Source organism: Mastigoproctus giganteus, chromosome 11, assembly GCF_048544385.1.
Source record: "Mastigoproctus giganteus isolate SK-2022 chromosome 11, ASM4854438v1, whole genome shotgun sequence".
Classification (NCBI taxonomy): domain Eukaryota; kingdom Metazoa; phylum Arthropoda; class Arachnida; order Uropygi; family Thelyphonidae; genus Mastigoproctus; species Mastigoproctus giganteus.
In genome coordinates, this window is record NC_143585.1 from 4,973,706 (window position 1) to 4,993,405 (window position 19,700).

Sequence of the window (19,700 nt, forward strand, 5' to 3'; positions counted from 1 at the left end):
CAAAGTACTGAATATGGGTAGAAGTAACCCTAGAGAAACGTACCAGCTGTGTGGTACTACACTAAAGGTGGTAGGAAATGAAAAAGACCTGGGAGTAATTGTGCGGTCAGATATGAAGTTTTCTGAGCAATGCAGACAGGCTGCCAGGGAAGGTCATGGGGTTTTGTCAATGATATACAGGAATTTTGCTAGCAGGGAAAAGGAGGTGATTGTCTTTATATAAGGCAATGGTCAGGCCATGCTTTGAGTACTGTGTACAGGTCTGGAGGCCTCATTTTAGGAAGCATGTAGATTTACTTGAGCGTGTACAGAGAAGGGCAACAAGATTGGTGAGGGGAATGAAGGGATCCTCTTACCAAGAGAGGCTTAAGTTCTGCAAATTGCAGCAGCTGGAGACTAGGCACCTGCGAGGTGATCTGATTTAGGTGTATAAGGCCTTGAATGGGTTGAGCACTCTGAATTCTGATGGGATTCTTCCACTTGTTCAGATTACGAACATAAATTCAAATTGAGGAAAGACAGATGTAGAAGAGATGTGCGGAAATTTGCCTTTAGCCAGCGGGTGGTTAATTGCTGGAACAAACTTCCATCTGTCGTGGAAGTTGATAGGTTAAATTTAAGGAGGAATTGGACAAACATTTACAGGGAATTGTGTAAATTTTTATTTTATTATTATTATTTTATATTTTTGGCTGATGCTGCACAATCTCATACACTTGCTTTCTGGCATCACATGCCACTGCTACCTATAGCTGTTAATTGTACTTATAATAGCACTGACTTTAACCACTATCAACTAAAATGCATATGCTACAGCACTCCATGTGTGATCGCTCAATTATGTCAGGAAACATGACTGCTCTGTTTTGGATAGTCTGGGAGCTTTTGAGACATTCTGGGGCACATTTTTTTATATATATGTGGAAAATTCCTTGGCAGGACAGATTGCTAGTATCAGTAGCTAGCCATTTAGAAACACAGTAACACAAGAGCCAAAAAGCAAACCAGTTTTTCTGCTGCAGAAGAAGCACAACTAATAAAGAAATATAAATCCATGTGTATACTTAAAATGGAACAATAATCATAAAATAAAATTTTAGATGGATGGTTATTTAACTTTCATTTGAAATATTGTTCAAAAGAAATAATATAATATAGATTTATACAGATTAAATATTAAGATTGATTAAATCACAATGTCAATAAATAGAAGTTAAATTTACCTATGAGCTTTATATATCAACTTGCTATCTTTGATGAAGGGATTTTAAATAATATATCTTTAGTAGTGCTGTGATAATTTCCAAGTCTGTCATGTTTAAGTACAGCAGACTCTCGATTTACTGGGATTGGATTAACTGGAACAATTAGACTCCAAATTTAAAAAAAAAAAAAAAATCACCTAGAAATCATAAAATTCAAGTAATAACTAGAATAGGTATAAACAGATGTTTTGCAAGTTGTAGATAAGCAACAAGAAGTGGCATTATAAGTTGTCATTGGGAGATTAGTGTGCCTATTATCTTGTACCCCCCTTAGTTGATTTAAACCCTTCTAAAACTCAGTCTTGTCTTATATCTCGCAAAATGGATTCTTCTGCTCCTATGCTTATCTTTAGTGACACTCCGATTTCTAAGCAAAATGATATATCTCTTTTGGGAATTACTCTGACTTCTAATCCCTCTTGGCACAAGCACATTACAAATATTGCTTCCTCTGCATCTAAAAAAACTTGGTTTTCTCTTTTGCTGTCGGCGTTACTTTTCTTCCAAACAGCTGCTCACTCTGTATAAATTGCAAATCTTTTTTTTTTATGAGAACCCCAAACACGAGAGGTATTATAACCTATAGTACTTAGTACCGTGCTTGGATTGGAGGTTGAGAAGACGAAAGAAGATATTTGTTGATATTGGACTTGAACGTCTGGAGATTGTAATATTCAGGAAATACGTATGAAGGAAGGTTGTTCCAGAAAACGGCAGTTGAATGAATAAATGAGGAAGATGAAAAGTTGGTTCTGTGGGTTTGAAGTTGGACAGTAAATGGATGTTGGCGGCACGTGTTCGGACTGTTTTGAAAGAGAGAGAGAGCGGGAATTATAGAAGCCAATTCAGAAGAACAGTGCCCATGGAAGTATCTGTAGAAGAGGCATGCATAAGAAACAGTGCGTCTATGAGAAAGCGAGTGGAAAGACTCTGTTAGAGATGAATCATTAATTAACCTAACTGCCCTCTTCTGAATGGAATCAAGAAGCCTGAGAGAGGTTTTGGGGGCACCACCCCAGATGTGGGAACAATATTCCATGGCAGGGCGGATTTGTGATTTATACAGAGTGAGCAGCTGTTTGGGAGAAAAGTAACGCCGAGAGCGAAAGAGAAAACCAAGTTTTTTAGATGCAGAGGAAGCAATATTTGTAATGTGCTTGTGCCAAGAGAGATTAGAAGTCAGGGTAATCCCCAAAAGAGATATATCATTTTGCCTAGAAATCGGAGTGTCACTAAAGATAAGCATAGGAACAGAAGAATCCTTTTTGCGAGATATAAGGCAAGATTGAGTTTTAGAAGGGTTGAAATCAACTAAGTTGTCTTTGCCCCACTGGAGAATTACCTGAAGGTCGGCATTTAAGGAATTGGCAGCAGATTTTCGAGAACTTGAAGCTGATTGAGCTGGACAAGGTTTCTCAAAATGGAAAGTTGAATGCAATGTGCTATCATCAGCAAAACTATGGATAGGATTTCCAGTCAATGGAAGAAGGTCATTGATATACAAGAGGAAAAGAGTGGGGGAAAGAACTGAACCTTGGGGGACACTAGCATTAGTGGAGAAGTTAGAAGACAGAGCCATCACCCTCAGTGAGCGATCAGAGAAAAAACTGGATAACCAATTACTAAAAACAGTTGGCAAACCATAAGATGGAAGCTTGTTTAGAAGACCTTTATGCCAAACACGATCAAAAGCCTTTGAGATGTCAAGAGCAACTACTTGTGTTTCACCGAACCTTTCCAGGCGCCTCCGTAGCCAGGTGGGAAGGAGCAGCAGTGCGTAGCACACGCTTCTTGATTAGACCGGGGTTCGAGCCCGTCACCACCAAATACGAAGGATGCGGAAAGGTCAGGGAATGACCACCGCATATCCCGGAGCAATATGGCCTTAGTTGCTAATACTCATAAAAACCAAACAAACAAACAAACCGAACCTTTCCATTGAATTAGTCCATAAATGGGTAACATAAGCCAAAATATCACCAGTGGATCGACACTGACGGAATCCATACTGGCAATCGTTGATCAGACGGAAGGTTTCTAGGTAGTTTAAGAGTTGGCGGTTAATTGATTTCTCCATTACTTTAGAAAGAGTAGAAGTAATTGCAATGGGACGATAATTGGATGGGAGGGATTTGTCACCCTTTTTAGGAACTGGCTGGATATGAGCAAAAATCTGCCCTACCATGGAATATTGTTCCCACATCTAGGGTGGTGCTCCCAAAACCAATCTCAGGCTTCTTGATTCCATTCAGAAGTGGGCAGTTAGGTTATTAATGATTCATCTCGAACAGAGTCTCTCCACTCGCTGTCTCATAGACGTACTGTTTCTGCTGCATGCCTCTTCTACAGATACTTCCATGGGCACTGTTCTTCTGAATTGGCTTCTATAATTCCTGCTCTCTCTTTCAAAACAGTCCGAATACGTGCCGCCACTAGCCATTTACTGTCCAACTTCAAACTCACGAACCAACTTTTCATCTTTCTCGTTTTCTGGAACAACTGTTCCAGAAAACGAGGTAGTTCCGTTTTCTGGAATAACCTTCCTTCATATGTATTTCCTGAAAATTACAGTCTACAGAAGTTCAAGTCCAATGTCAACAAATATCTTCTTTCGTCTTCTCAACCTCCAACCCAAGCACGGTACTAAGTACTATAGGTTCTAATACCTCTCGTGTTTGGGGTTTACATAAAAATAAATAAAAATAAACCCTTAAAGTATACCCCATAAAGTCAAAACCTGACCACCCCTATGTTCTAGCAATCAGCTTTTCCTCCCTGCCTGATGGCACACATGTGGTTAAAACCAGTAAATGTGATACTGTAAGTTTGTGGTGGGCAGTCCATGTGAAGTACTTAATCAATATGGACAAGGGAGATATCCGATAGACTTCAGAAAGGGATGATTGCCAGGTAATGGTTGAAAGGTGGCAGTATTATAGAAGCTGCAAATCTTGTGGGCTGTTCACGGGGTGCTGTAGTTAGGGTGTTCCAAGGGTGGACAGAGCAGCAATCACCAAGCCAATGGCAGGTGCCCATGCCTCATTGATGTTTGTGGTGAATGTAGGCTGTCCTGCCTTGTGCAAGCTGATAAACTGAAAATGGAGGAATGGCCCACCATGGGCTCTAAAATTGGGGAATAATCAGCAGCTTCTAAGACCACAATCCAAAAAACCCTCTGTATGGGGCCCCTGAAATATGCATTTGGTTAAGGTACCCATTCTTACTACCACCCATTGCCAATAATATCCGAACTTTGCATCTCTATCAACAAACACAATAGAGGAAAGAATGGGCAGAAAGGGGGGGGAGATAAAAAAGCAGGGGGAGACTAACCTCAAAAGTTTTCTCAAACTGTCAGCTGGATAATTACCTGTTGGAGGAGGGAAACGCATAGGTTGTCTATTTCCTTTTCTCTTATTATTTATTATTATTATTTTTTTTAAATGTTCTTATTTTTTTTATTTTTTGGCTGGTGCAGTAGAAGCCATAGGCTTCACTGTACTATGTGGCTAATACTAATTCAGAACATTAAAAACATTGGCCATAGAACTACATATAGAAAAGGAATAAACTGAAACCAGAACAACAATGGCACAATATGTGGAGAGAGACAGACTTCATAAGAATTGATTAACCTGACTGCCCCTTTTCAAATAGAATATAGGAGCTTGAGAGGTTCTGGGGCAGTACTACACCAGATGTGGAAACAATATTCCATGGTAAGCCAGATTTCAGATTTGTACAAAGTAGCTGTTTAGAAGAAAAGTAATGTTGATTATGAAAATGAAAACTGAGGTTTCCTTTATGCAGCAGGAGAAGTATTTGTGATGTGCTTATGCCAAGAGAAATTAGAAGTCAGCATAATCTTATCTTAAATCAGAGTGTTATTGAAAGATGAGCATATTTTTTTTTTTTGTGATATGAATACTTAGGAGTACTCTTTTTGAAATATGAATACTTAGAAAGCCAACATTTGAAATTTATACAAGTTGAAACTAAATATTAAAGTTGAGCTTCCTTGGTAAAGAATACAAAAAGAAGAATGTTTCATCTTACATTTAATGTGAATTTCTAGAGAAAGGATTTAGCAAAAAATTTTTCCAAGGAAAATTAAAGGGTATTTATATTCAACTGTCTGTGATAGAGAATTCTATTAAGTGAAAACAGAGTATGATGTTGAATTGATCAAACAAAAAAAAAAAAAAAAAAATTAAATAAACATTTGTTTATTTTGATGAATTCAAGTTTTAGCCAAGATAAGAGAAGTTCAAAATTTCTGAAGCAATTTGGGACTTAATGAATTAAAAATTCCACAAAGAAAAGACTGGTAGCTATATTACATGAAAGAAGAGTGTGTGTGTGTCTGTCTTCCCTCTCCCCCCCCCACTCATGAATATGTTATTTTATTAAATTTTGAAATATCAAAAAAATTTTAATATAATGTTTAGAATCATAAATAGATCTGTTTTGGTGGCCACCAATGCCCTTAAATGCTTCATTATATTAAATTTATTTTGTTCCAAGAGAAAACTGGCTTTCTTTTTTAAAGAACTGTTTTCATTGACTATTAAATGGATGACTTTCATAAAACTTTGTGAGTTGTGCTGTTTTCTGTTGTATTACAGGACACCTGCACTCTGCTTTGTTTGAAGAATTATTTCGCAAAGCAGGGTTATAAGATCACCCTCCTCCATTCATCAGATTTTTCTTCAACTGAATTTCTCCTTTCTTCTTTTGAAGTTAAAAATGAAGGTAACAGAGAAATTACTTCATACTATCCAAAAGCATGTGACAACCATCTAAAGAGGATAACTTTGGAGCAATTTCAAGAATGTTTTCAACAATTAAAAAAAGAGAAGTGTAACACATGAAGAGTTCTGTGGGGACTCTACACTTGTTACAATGATTTTCATAAAATTATACTTTAGTAATGACCAACCACTCTTGTATCACATGAATATTAAGATAGTTTATTCAGTTAATAACTAAATTCCCATAAACATTAAGGTGATGTTTTGGGACCTATTCCTATATTCAAAATACGAATACACAGTAGGGTTCAAAACATTTGGCAAGCAGGGGGCTAAAAACAATATATAGTCTGATGATAGGTAACAGCAAGGTTCAGAAACGTCACCTTAAAGTGTAGGAATTTAGTTATTAACTGAATCAACTATCGTAAAGTGTGCAAATTGCAACATCTGGAGAGATGTTTAAAGTTTTGAATGGATTAAGCAAGCTCAATGCTGATGGGATTCTTCCTCTTGCTCAGACCACGCATATGAAGGGAGCACATTCAAATTGAGGAAGGAGAGTTGCAGAATAAATGAGTGGAGGTTGGCCTTTAGCCAGCAGGTGGTTGATTGCTGGGACAAACTTCCATCTGTTGTGGAAGTTGATAGCTTAAATACAAGGAAGGACTAGACAAACCTTGCATTATTTGCCACTGCTAATGCTTAATATTCACATGATTAAAGAGTAGCCATTACTAAAAGTATAATTCTATGGGAAAACACCACAACATCCTTCCCCAGCTATATCAGATTTTCATAAATTCTTTTTCTAAACCTTTTTCTTTTTGCTCATTACTTTTCAGACATGCTGTATGTATATTTAATAGATATATTTCACAGTGAATTAATTGGAAAATGAATCCTATTGAGAAAATTTATTATAATCAGAAGGTACAATTAGTGATGATTTCATAATTTGCAAAGAGAATTTTTTAAATTTAGAAGTATTTATGTAAACAGTTACACAGTATACAAATTTATGACTAGGAAAACATCATCAAGAGCTTCTCATGCACATGTTCCTTCTTGTTCTTCAGAGCTTCTACAAGATTGCGAACCTCTGGAGTAAAAAAAAACAATTGAAAATTTACTATTCCAAGAATGTTTATGATCAGGTATTACATTGTATGTGAAATTAATGTTATAAACTAACTGCTTAGGGCAGCTTATGGATCCAAGTTAGAGAATAACAATAATGTTTATTTATCCCATTAATTGTTACAAAAACAAGGGAGTAACAACATTTAGGAAGAGAGACCATGTAAGCTTAAGGCTCTATGTGTTCCTAGAGATGAATAAAAACACTTTTCTATACAGTTTGTTTGTTATTTGGTTTTTAGGAACATTAGCAACTAAGGCCATATTGCTCCGGGGATATGCGGTGGTCATTCCCTGACCTTTCCGCACCCTCTGTATTTGGTGGTCACAGGCTCGAACCCCAGTCTACTTTTCTATACAGATGTAGATATGTTATCAGAGATATATATATATACTGTATATACACTGAGGGATCACCGAATTATGACCACCTTCCTAATACTGTGTTGGGCCACTGTTTGCACAGATAACAGCCTGCTATTTACCTAGGTGTCTCCTAAGAGCTGCCAGTAGACCTCACCAGTGAAACATTGGTCCATGACCAGTAGTTCCAGTTCTTAATATGTCCCATATTAAGCAACCACTGCCACCTGCCTGGATAGTGAGCACCATGCACAATAGGTCCATGGACTCGTGCTGCCTGCACCACACACAAAGGTATCTGTTGGTATGTTACACTAGGTATTTGAGCTCATCCAACAGAACACTCGTTTCCAGTCCTCCAGTATGTTGTTGACACCACAGAATTTGCCATCAATGAGGAGAGAGTGTCTGTTGGGTCATCAGCTGTGGAACCCCAGCAGGCAATCCAAGTCTGAGTGTGCAGCCCATAGTTATTTAGGATACTGTTCTTGCATTCTCCTATACTATATTGTGATGTAAACTCTTGCACAGCAATCTGCTATTGAGCCTGTATAATGCACTACACCCTTTGCTCGCCATAAACAATGCATCATGTAATACTTTAAAATTCTGTTTTGACCCATTTAATACCATTCTTTGTACACGTAACCATAGTGGGTTAAGTGTACAAAGCTTCCATATCAGAAACTGCATGATGTGCCGTTTCTGATATGGAAGCACCCAATACATGAGTTCCCACAACTGTGTGCTTTTGAAACTGTAACATCTTTAATAAGTCCCATAACTGCTACTTAATCACTTTGAGTTGCATGACCAGATGCAAATTACCACTGCTCTAGCATAAAAGTCTTTCAGCTTTTTTACTGTGAGCTATGCAATGTAGTCCATTACAGATGGGGTGATAATTTGTGTGTGTGTGTGTGTGTGTAGTGGCTAGTTGATTCTTGGAACATACTTCATCTAATGTAAAGGTAGTTTGGATAAATTTAAGGAAGAACAAGACAAATTATTAGAGCTGATCGAGAGATGTGGGAAGATTTTATTTTATTTATTTATTTTTTTTGGCTGAGCTTGCTTTTGCATCATTTGTCCTACAAATAAAAAAATCTTGTTTATACTCCAGCTCAACCACCAGGTCAGTGGAGTTTACAATAAATCATCAATACAAACATTAACTGTATTTAGCAGTCACAGACTTGAACCCCGGTCCACTCAAAGAGCATGTGCTACTGCACTCTCACTCCTAAGCACTCATCAGGCCTGCTACTAATATTTAGTTTAACATTATTATATTTTAACTGGCTGTCATGAAACATTCATTCAAAAGTCTCACTTGAACTCATTGGGTGAGGACTTCATGTGAGTGATTTTTTGCCACTCAAAACTTAAGGCTCTTCTGGCCAAATGATTTCCTACACAGATGGATCGTCTAGTTAGATTCTTTCCTCAAACTGTAGATTAAACCTTCTACAATGACAAAAAAAAATTCCTATAAAGCATAGCAATGGCTGATGCATAGAGAGAGTTGTATATAAAGCCAGCTTCTAGTTTCACTAACAGCTGGTGAATATTAAGAGGCAAAACTTAAGGGCAACAAGATTAGTGAATGGAACAAAGGGTTGCTCTTACGAAGAAAGGCTTAAGTTTTGCAGATTACAGTGTTTGGAGACTAGGCACCTGTGAGGTGATCTGATTGAGGTGTATAAAGCCTTGAATGGTTTGAGCATGCTCAATGCTGATGGGATTCTTCCTCTAGCTTAGAATAATCGCCTGAGAGGGCATAAATTCAAATTGGGGAAGCACGGTTGTAGGACAGATGTGCGGAAGTTTGCCTTTAGCCAGCGGGTGGTTGATTGATGGAACAAACTTCCATCTTTTGTTGTGGAAGTTGATAAACTAAATAAATTTAAGGCTGAGCTGGACAGGTATTTGGAACGAACAGAGGGGTGAAATTGGAACAGTTTTTTTTTTTTTGGCTGATGCTGCATAAGCTTGCTTTCTTGCATCATATGCCTCTACTACTAATGCTAATGCTAAATAAAGGCTTTGCCTCCTTATAAAAACAGATGCATTCCAGGGGAGACCCAAAATAGAAAGTCAACAATTTAAGATAGTATTAATCCTGGCTTGTTCTCCATGCAGAAATATCATACATGAGATGTGGCTGGTCAACATCAAAAATCACGTGCTTATATTCCAAACCTTAGAGTTAACAGAAATTTCCTGTTGTCTCATTTCAAGATCCACTTGAACAAAAACAATCTGCATTATGGAACCTCTTATTATAGCCAACTAATTTATCAAATTAACTGAAACAGATTTGCAAATTAAGCAAGTAAAGACCACCAAACATAACTTATAGAAAAGTTCAGCATCAAATCAAATGAAAAAAAAAAATCACCAAATTAAAAAAAAAAAATGAGAAAAATGAATTCAGAATAAACATAACTTACCTGAAATTATAATTAAGTAAAGAGATCCATCACTAAGAACTGGGAACCATTAAAACTTTCCTATTGATATGGAGTAAAACCTTTTATTTATCACTTATATATTTATTATTTATTTTTATTATAATATGAATTTTATTATAATATGATTATTGTGGAAGATTTGTGAGTCTTGAAAGAGTTCCACCAACACTAGAGAAGTAGTGGTTGCAAAAAGTTTCAGCCTTTTCAAAGTTATTTGTTTATCACTGATCCATATGATTCAAACATCGCCAATACTGCTTTTTTGCTAATGATTTACAACCAGGTAAAAGCTTATTCAATGCTTCTCATTTTTTCTTGATTGTCACTATTCCTGCAAGTTCCCCCTCATAAAAAATTATTTTCCAAATGCACTCAATTACCCTGTTTCTATAAGATGTACATTTAAAAACTTCCAGCTGTATTATCTGTGCTACGCTCTCTAAACTGTCTCATTTTCTTAGCAGTTTTTTGATTATGTTTGAGAAGAAAAGTCAGATCCTTCTATAGACTCTAAAGCAGATGTGGCCAAACTGTGGCTTGCAAGTAACATGCATTTCACTGACACTTGAACAGTGGCTCCCATGGAAATATGGACTTTTTTAATTAATAAATAAATTGTGTTTTATTTTTTTTTTAATGAAACCTCTAAACATGAAAAGTATTAGAACCTATAATATTTAGTACTATGCATGGGTTGAAGATCGAGAAGAAAAAAGAAGATGCTTGTTGACATCAGACTATATGATCTATAGAAATTCTATAGATTGTAATTTTAAGGAAATAAGTGTGAAGGGAGGTTGTTACAAAAAATGGAAGTTGAAGAAGAAAAGTTGGTTGTGTGAGTTTGAAGTTGGACACTAAAAGGATGCTGACTGGTTGTGTTGTGTTGTGTGTTTGGAGAGAGAGAGAGAGAGAACCCAATTCAGAAGAACAGTGCCCACAGAAGTAGCTATAAAACAGGCTTGCACCAAAAGCAGAGCTACTATGAGACAGAGGAGAGACTGTAAAATATGGGTCATAATTAACTTAATTGCTGCCTTTAGAATGGAGACCAGAAGCCTGAGAAAAGTTATAGGGCACCGTCCCAGATGTGGGACCATTGTAGGGGAGATTTCAGATTTGTATAGAGTGTGTAGCAGGAAAAGTAACACAGAGAGAGAGAGAGAGAAAACTCAGTTTAGATGCAAAGGAAGCAATATTTGTGATGTGCATATGCCAAGAAAGAGATTAGAAGCTAGGATAATCCCTAATAGAGATATGTGATCTTGTCTAGAAATTTAAGTGTCATGAAAGATAAGCATAGGGGCAAAAGAAACCTTTTTGCAAGATATGAGACAGGAGCGAGTTTTAAAATGATTGAAATTAACTAACTTATCTTTGCCCCACTGGAGAATTACCTGGAGATCAGAGTTTAAGGAATTGGTAGCAGACATTCGGAAAGTTGAAGCTGTTTAAGCAGCTTCAACTTCTCAAATTGAAAGGTAGAGTGCAATGTGCTATCATCAGCAAAACTGTGGACAGGATTTCCAATCAATGGAAGAAGAAGATCATTAATATACAAGAGGAAAAGAGTGGAAGAAAGAACTGAACCTTTGGGAACAACAGCATTAGTGGAAAAGTTATGACAGGTGATGTTAGATAGAAAGCTATCTACCATCACCTGCAGTTAGTGGTTAGAGAAAAAACTAGATGCCCAATTACAAAAAGCAGTTGGCAAACCATAAGATAAAAATTTATTTAGATGTTCATGCCAAATATGATCAAAAGCAACTTCTTGAGTTTCGCGAAACTTTTCCAATCTCACAAAATTGACCTTTGGGAAGAACACTGATGATCACTGGAATAAACAGCATCTCAAGGTAGTTAATTTAGACAAGGTTCAAGGCAGAACTGGGTTGTTACTTTTTAAAAATGGGCAAACCATGGTTGAAAGGGTTTTTTTTTGCTAATGAATAAGTCTATCACCTTGCATCATTTTTTTATGATAATGTTTTTAACTATTAATGAAATAATTAAATCAGACTTTGGTTTTAATTACGTTTGAGACTGATGTGTATGTTGTTAAAGCATTAGAAACATTCTGATTGCTTGTTTAAGATATTGTGAATTTGCTCCATTCCAAAATCATAAGGCATGAATGTGACAGTGACAGCCATAGCAACTACTGTGGCTGTAGATGACCATTGTCACTTCTAGCATTCAAAATTTACGCCTCACCTGCTTTCTCTTCTGGCGTGAGAAACATTCCAATTGTTTTAAGCCGTGAAACATTTAATAAGTTAGAGAGAAGTTCTGCTGCTTTATGTGAATATCCTGTAAAGAAAGAAAAAATTATTTGTAGCTTTCTGAGAACTAAAAATATTAAAAATATCATTTCTAGAGTGATAATTTCTGTACACATTAAAAAAGGTTTTCCTCTTAGTTATATTTATTCGAGCCAATGGGAGAAGATGGTGGGGCAATTATGTCACTACAAATGCACAGGTAAATAATTACATAGATCACTTCATGATTAGATTTCAATCAGTGCATTATAATGTTAGTATATTAGTCATCATCTATCATTGTTCCACTATTCCACGGGTCAACGTATGAAGCCTCGCTACCATGCCCTGTCTGTGTACTTCCCTCTATCGTTGATATCACTCCAATTTTTTCTTCTCTTAATGACATCGGTCTTTATCATGTCCTGCCATCTCATTCTTGGTCTCCCCATTGGTCTTTTGTCCCTTAATTGAAAATCAAACATTCTTCTTGACAAACACCTCGCATTCATCCTCTTTACATATCCCAACCATTTCAAACGGGACCTTTCAATCCTATTCTGGAGTTTTTCAACCTGAATTCTCTCCCTAATCACATCATTCCTGATTTTGTTGCATCTTGTCTTTTCTACTATGCTTCTTACAAACCTCATTTCTACCCCCTGAATTCTGCTCTCATCCTTTTGCCTCATAGTCCAAGTTTCAGATGCATTTTAGTATAGTGTATTAGTATAATTCTAAATGGAAAGCTGTCAAGGAATTTATCTTAGAAACTACTAAGCTTTTCATACCAACTAAGAAATGCTGTTCAAGATTTCACTCTTGTGCATCAGGCAACGTAGCAGCAATCTTCAGAGCAGAATGAGCTGATCCCACAGGAGCTAGTTATTGTCAGGTAAATGGGAAATATATTGTGCAAAAAGGATAGGTGGAATAGGATCAGGGTATGTCTGCCAGGGAAAAAGTTGATGACATTGAAGATCAGATATCTTTTAAGGACACAAAGGGTGATACTGTTGTACACGTTGGCACTAATGATATTAAAGGTAGATCTGCAGTACTTAACAAGTACAGGTCAATATTGAAAAAAGTTGCGAGTTAGGGTTGTATTTGAAAATGACTGCAATTCTACCCAGACAAAATAGAAGAGAGCCTTGTCAATCAATTTGGCCCTGGAGAGATTGTGCAAGGCTCGTGAGGTAGAATTTTTCTCAGCCTGGTCTGTGCTTGTTAAAAGGAGAGACTGTTTCTATAGGGATGGGATACACTTAAATAGAAAGGGTGCAAGAATATTTGCTGATGCTATCGAGGCAGTGTTAGGTGGGTAGGAAACCTGCTAGCTTGGAAAGATACATGGACTAACAGATTAACAGTAGCCCCTGGCAGGGGTGAAAGTGATTCTTGCACTGCTTCTATTGGAATGAGCAGCAGCCTGGAAAACAAAGTGCTGGACATTTCAAGGACTGCTGTGAGCCATCGCAGAACAGGTGCATGTATACTTGCATGTACACCAATGCTAGGAGTTTAGTAAATAAATTTGATGAATTTGAAGTGCTGGTAAAAACATCACAGACAGATATTGTTAGGATATCAGAGAAGTGGTGCCACACAAATATAAGGAATGCAGAATTAGAATTTGGGGTGTACAATCTGTGCAGAAAGAATAGGAAGGGAGGAGGGGTTAAGGACTGCTGGGAGTCATCGCAGAACAAGTAAATACTCAAAGGTGTGAGATGTCTAGAGAGCAATTTGCTAGGGACTTCAAGAGCTGCTGGAACTAATCATGGAACAAGTAAATACATGGGCTGTGTTAGAGTAACTAAGAGTAAGAATGGGTGCATGTATACTTGTATGTACACCAATGCTAGAAGTATAGTAAAGTTCTAATCAAGGCATCAAAGGCAGATATTGTTTTGATATCAGAGATGTGATGTCACACAGATACAAGCAGTGCAGAATTGGAGAGAATTTGGGGAATACAATGTGTATAGAAATGATATACAGCGTACGAAGAGAGGAGGGATATGCTGTTAGTTAAGAAACATAAAATCTAACAAAGTGCATCCAGTTGACATGGGTGGATAATGCAATGTTGAAGAAGTTTGGTGTGACATAAACATTGGGAAAGAGAAAATAAGAGTAGGAGTGTGTTACAGGCCAAATGACTTTGATGAGTAGAAAGAACAACTGTGCAGAGAAATAGAGTGGGCCAGTAAATCGGTATCTTGTATGGGGGATTTTAACTTTCCAGATATTGACTGGAAACTGTGGGTTGGTCATTCGCACGCTAGCATGACTTTTGTGGATTTATTGGAGGATTGTTTTCTACAGCAACATGTTCAAGGGGCAACCAGGGGGGGGGGGTAATACTCTTAATCTGATTATCAGCAGTGATGATGCATGCATTAATTTGCAGATAAAGGAACCACTAGGTGACAGTGATCACAGTCTACTGATGTGGAATTTACTTAAAGATGTAACTACCATCAAGGGTAAAGGGAACAGTTTTTGTTTTCATAATGGTGACTACAATGGTCTCAGGCAGTTTTTGAATTCTATTTAGTGAGATCAGCTGATGATGTTAAAATCAGTGACAAAATGGGAGGCCTTGGGGGAATTAATCTTGGAAGCTGCTAGGCTATTCATACCAACTAAGAAATAGTTGTTCTTAGATTTAAATTAAATACTGTTCTTAAATATGGCAGATATAAGCTAGTCTGTAATCAAATCACAAAGGAGGTTAGACAAGTGAAGACTGATTATAAAAAATCCTTGGCAAAGGATGCAAAGAAAAACAACAAAGATTTCTTTACGTACGTAAACTCTAGAAAGTAGAGGATGAATCAGTTTGGTCCACTTGATATTGGTGGTTCGACTGTTGATGCCCTGCTCAGATAGCTGAAAAACTGAAAGAGTATTTTGCATCATGTTCACACATCAGGAATTCCATAAGGAAAGGGAGGACAGAAGTTTACTAAACTCTAACAGGGAGCTAAATGATTTTGTAATAATGGAGAGCAAAGTGGAGGAGAAATTGTTGAAGTTACACATAAAAAAGGCACCCAGGGCAGATGGAATCTATTCAGTTATATTGAAGGAGGCAGCAAGGGAAGTAAGCAAACCCTTACCAATAATTATTAGAGCATCCTTAGATTTGGGGGAGGTCCCCATGGCCTGGAGATGTGCAAATGTGACCCCAATTCACAAAGGGGTTCAAAGGGCGATGCCAATAATTATAGACCTGTTAGTTTAACTTCTTTTCCAGGGAAAGCAATGGAGTCACTTGTTAAAGAAGTGATGCAGGTTCACCTAGACAAGACTGCAGTAATAGTTGAGACACCGAATGGGTTTGTTTAGGGGGAAATCTTGTCTGACCAATTTGATTGGATACTAAGATGTGGTCACAAAGGAACTGGATGCAAAAAATAATTTTCATATCATATATTTGGATTTCAGGAAAGTGTTTGATACTGTTGCACATGGAAGACTGCTGTACAAATTGGAGCAGTATGACATTAAGGGCAAGTTACTGCAATGGATAAAGGGAGGGTTGAGTGGGAGATGGCAGAGAGTTGTAATAAATGGATAGTGCTCTACGTGGAATAATTTTATTAGTGGAGTACCCCAGGGTTCAGTGCTGGGCCCATTTTTGTTTTGTGTATTTATTAATGATATCAATGGAGGTATATCAGACTTGTCCAAGTTTGCAAATGATACAAAGGTTGGCAGGGTTGTTAATGACAGAAAAGAAAGAATGCTACTGCAACAGGATCTAGAAAAGTTAGGTAGATGGGCTGAGAAGTGACAACTGAAGTTTAATATTGACAAATGCAAAATGCTGCATATGGGTTGCAGTAACCCAAGAGAAAAGTACCAACTGTGTGGTACTACACTTAGGGAGGTTGTTGTTGTTGTTATTTGGTTTTTTAGGAGCATTAGCAACTAAGGCCATATTGCTCCGGGGGATATGCAGTAGTCATTCCCTTCCCCAACCTTTCCGCATCCTCCGTATTTGGTGATCACGGGCTTGAACCCCGGTGTAATCAAGAAGATCGTGCTACGCACTACCGCACCTGGCTATGGAGATGCCCCTCAGGGAGATTAGCATTAGCATTAGTAGAGGCATTTGATGCAAGAAAGCAAGCTTATGCAGCATCAGCCAAAAAAAAACAAAAAAAAAAACCACTTCCACTTCACCCCTCTGTTCGTTCAAAATACCTGTCCAGCTGAGCCTTAAACTTATTTAGACTATCAACCTCCACGACAAGGGGTGGAAGTCTGTTCCACCAACCAACCACCCACTGGCTAGATAGAGAATGAAAAAGACCTGTGGGGGGGGGGGGGGTTATTGTGCAAACAAATATGAAATTCTCTGAGCAGTACAGACAGACTGCCAGAGCAGGTCATGGAGTTTTGTCAATGATATATAGGAATTTTTCTAGCAGAGACAAGGAGGTGATTCAGGCCATACCTTGAGTACTTTGCCTTTAGCCAGCAGATGGTTGATTGCTGGAATAAACTTCCATGTGTCATTTTGGTAGTTGACAGCTTAAATAAAGCAGAAATGGGAATGATTTTTTTTTTTTTTTGGCTGATGTACATGCATGCTTTCTTTTATCTTGTGCCTCTACTAATTGCTAATGCTAACACTAAACAGTTCCTTTGTTACTGAATCATAGCAGCTAATGAGATTGGTCAGTCAGGGTCTCCCTTAAACTTATGCTCTGATTCCCATATAATTCCAATTCTATTAAGGTGATTCTGAAATACTCATTTAACTAGTGAACTTCAATATTTCCCATTTCCCCCATGGAACAGAAGTCAAGCATACAGGACTATAATTTCTCACGTTATTACTTTCTGATTCTCCTTAATGATTAGGAGAGACATTTTTACATCTTCAATCTATAGGAATCTCCCCAAAATATAAGGATGTTCTCACAAACATGCCCAAGGGTTTGCTTACCTCCATTGCTGCTGCTTCTAATATAACTGGATATATCTCATCAACCTCATTATTATTTTTTAATTTCAGTAACTTCTCTTCCACTTTCTTCTTCGTTAAAATTATATAACTCCCACTTATAACATTTATAAAACTTGGGTGCTTCCGGTGTTTCCACCCCTAAATAAATACAGATGCAAAATATAAATATTTTGCATTTATATTTATTTAGTTCATTAGCAACTTGAACAGGGTCATCAACAGTTATGCTAGACCACTTTCCTTTGCATTCTTAGACAGAAACTTCTCACAATCTGTCTAAGCTTGCCTAACCCCTTTAGTGACCTGACTGCAAACCAGTTTGTACTTACTGTTGGCTTCCATGTGCGCTGTTAATTTATAATCATCCCATGCATTTTTCTTCTCTACCACTAGCCTCACCAGTTCGTCTGACATCCATTTAGCTCTAAACCTTGAACAATATCTATATGGTAGTATAAAAAGCTTAGTAGCTTCTATTATTACTCTGATTGTGTCCCTGAATGCCTCATATTTAAAATTTGTAGTTGGTAACATCTGTCGATCTCACTGAAAGGATTTTAAAAAGTTTATCTACGACTATTCTAGTCACCTTTGCAAAAGAATGCCCCTTCTCCTTTACCCTTGACAATAGTTATAAATATCTTTAAGGACATCCCACAATGAATAGCATTAGCAGAGAACATGATGCAAGAAAGCAAGCTTACATAGCATCAGCCAAAAAAACAGAAACAAAAAAAAACACACAGACCCTTCTCTTTTCACCCATCCACTCGCTCGAAATGTTTTTCTAGTTCTGCCTTGAATCTGTTTAAGCTATCAACTTCTACAACGACAGATGGCAATTTGTTCCAGCAATCAACCACCTGCTGGCTGAAGGCAAACTTCTGCACACCTATTCTACAACTGTCTTTCCTAAATTTGACTTTATGCCCTCTCAGGCAATTACTCTTGAGCAAGAGGAAGAATCCCATCAGCATTGAGCATGCTCAAACCATTCAAGGCCAGCCTTATACACCTCAATCAGATCACCTCGCAGGTGCCTAGTCTCCAGACACTCATTTCCAAAACTTACGCCTTTCTTTGTAAGAGTAACCCTTTGTTCTATTCACTAATCTTGTGGCCCTTCTCTGTACTCATTCCAATAGCTCTACATCCTTCTTAAAATAAGGCCTCCAGACCTGTATACAGTACTCAAAGTGTGGCCTGACCATTGCCTCATTATTATTATTATTATCAGCCATATGGTACAAGAAAGCCTGAGGCCTATGCCGCACCGGCCGAAAAAAAAAAAAAAAAAAAATCCCGAGTTACCCTGAGAGAGAGAGAGAGAGAGAGAGAGAAAAGTAGAAAGGAATCACCAAGAAAGAGAAGAATGATGATATCCAGCTCAGGACCCTGGGTTTGCCAAGCCCATACTCACCAGATGTGAGCCCCTGGGGTAAACAGAAGGGGATAATCACCTCCTTATCCCTGCTAGAAAAATTCCTGTATATTATTGACAAGACACCATGAGCTACTCTTGGTACCGTCTGCACTGCTCAGAAAACTTCATATCTGCCTGCAAAATTACCCCCAGGTCCTTTTCACTCTCTACCACTGTCACTATAGTTGATACATTACTTTGGAGTTACCGCTTCCCATATGCAGTATTTTACATTTGTCAATGGTAAACTTCATTTGCCACCTCTCAGCCTATCTGCTCAACTTTTCTAGATCCTGTTGCAGCAGCATACTGTCATTAACAACCCTGCTGGCCTTCGTATCATCTGCAAACTTGGACATTAAGCCTGATATACCATTATCAATATCATTAATGAATACAGAAAACAACAATGGACCCAACACTGAACCTGGAGAACTTCACTAATAACATTAGTCCACGAAGAGCAGTGTACATTGATTACCACTCTCTGTTTTTCCCACTCAACCATCCCTTTATCCATAGCAGCAATTTGTCTTGAATGCCACACTGCTCCAATTTGTGCAGCAGTCTTCCACATGTAACAATATCAAAAGTCTTTCTAAGATCCAAATATATGATATCAAAATTATTCTTTGCATCCAGTTCCTTTGTGACTACATCATAGTATCCAATCAAATTGGTCAGACATGACTTCCCCTTTGAATCTGTGCTTTCTCTTTATTTCTTTTCAAGACTGTTTCCATTTCTTTTTCCTGGTCTTCTCCGGGATGACCTGGAGTGATCCATTTATCTGGGTGTTTTCACACTAGACTAATCCACTTTCTTTTTATAATTTCATTTCTTATTGGCATCTATTCCATCTTTTCCCAAAGTCTTTGTCTGACTAATTTCTGTATTCTTCTCACTTCTCTGATTTCTGTATTCTTTTTTTTATGAATATTTGTAATTTGTTAGCATTCCTTTGGGTCATCCATATCTGTGATAGGCAAAGTCAATGCCGGACACAATCATGTTCAACTAGTTCTGTCAAATA

The 19,700-nt window shown here is 37.6% G+C and overlaps 1 protein-coding gene across 1 annotated transcript in view; it reads right to left on the minus strand.

Moving 5' to 3' along the window:
• Positions 1-12,199: 12,199 nt before the first annotated feature.
• Spag1 (Spag1 axonemal dynein assembly factor) overlaps positions 12,200-19,700 on the minus strand; it is a 213,942-nt gene continuing 206,441 nt past the window's right edge. Inside the window, exon 12 of the mRNA XM_090385194.1 lies at positions 12,200-12,306. Within this exon, the coding sequence (XP_090241320.1) occupies positions 12,200-12,306 (107 nt within the window). The remainder of the gene's footprint in view (positions 12,307-19,700) is intronic.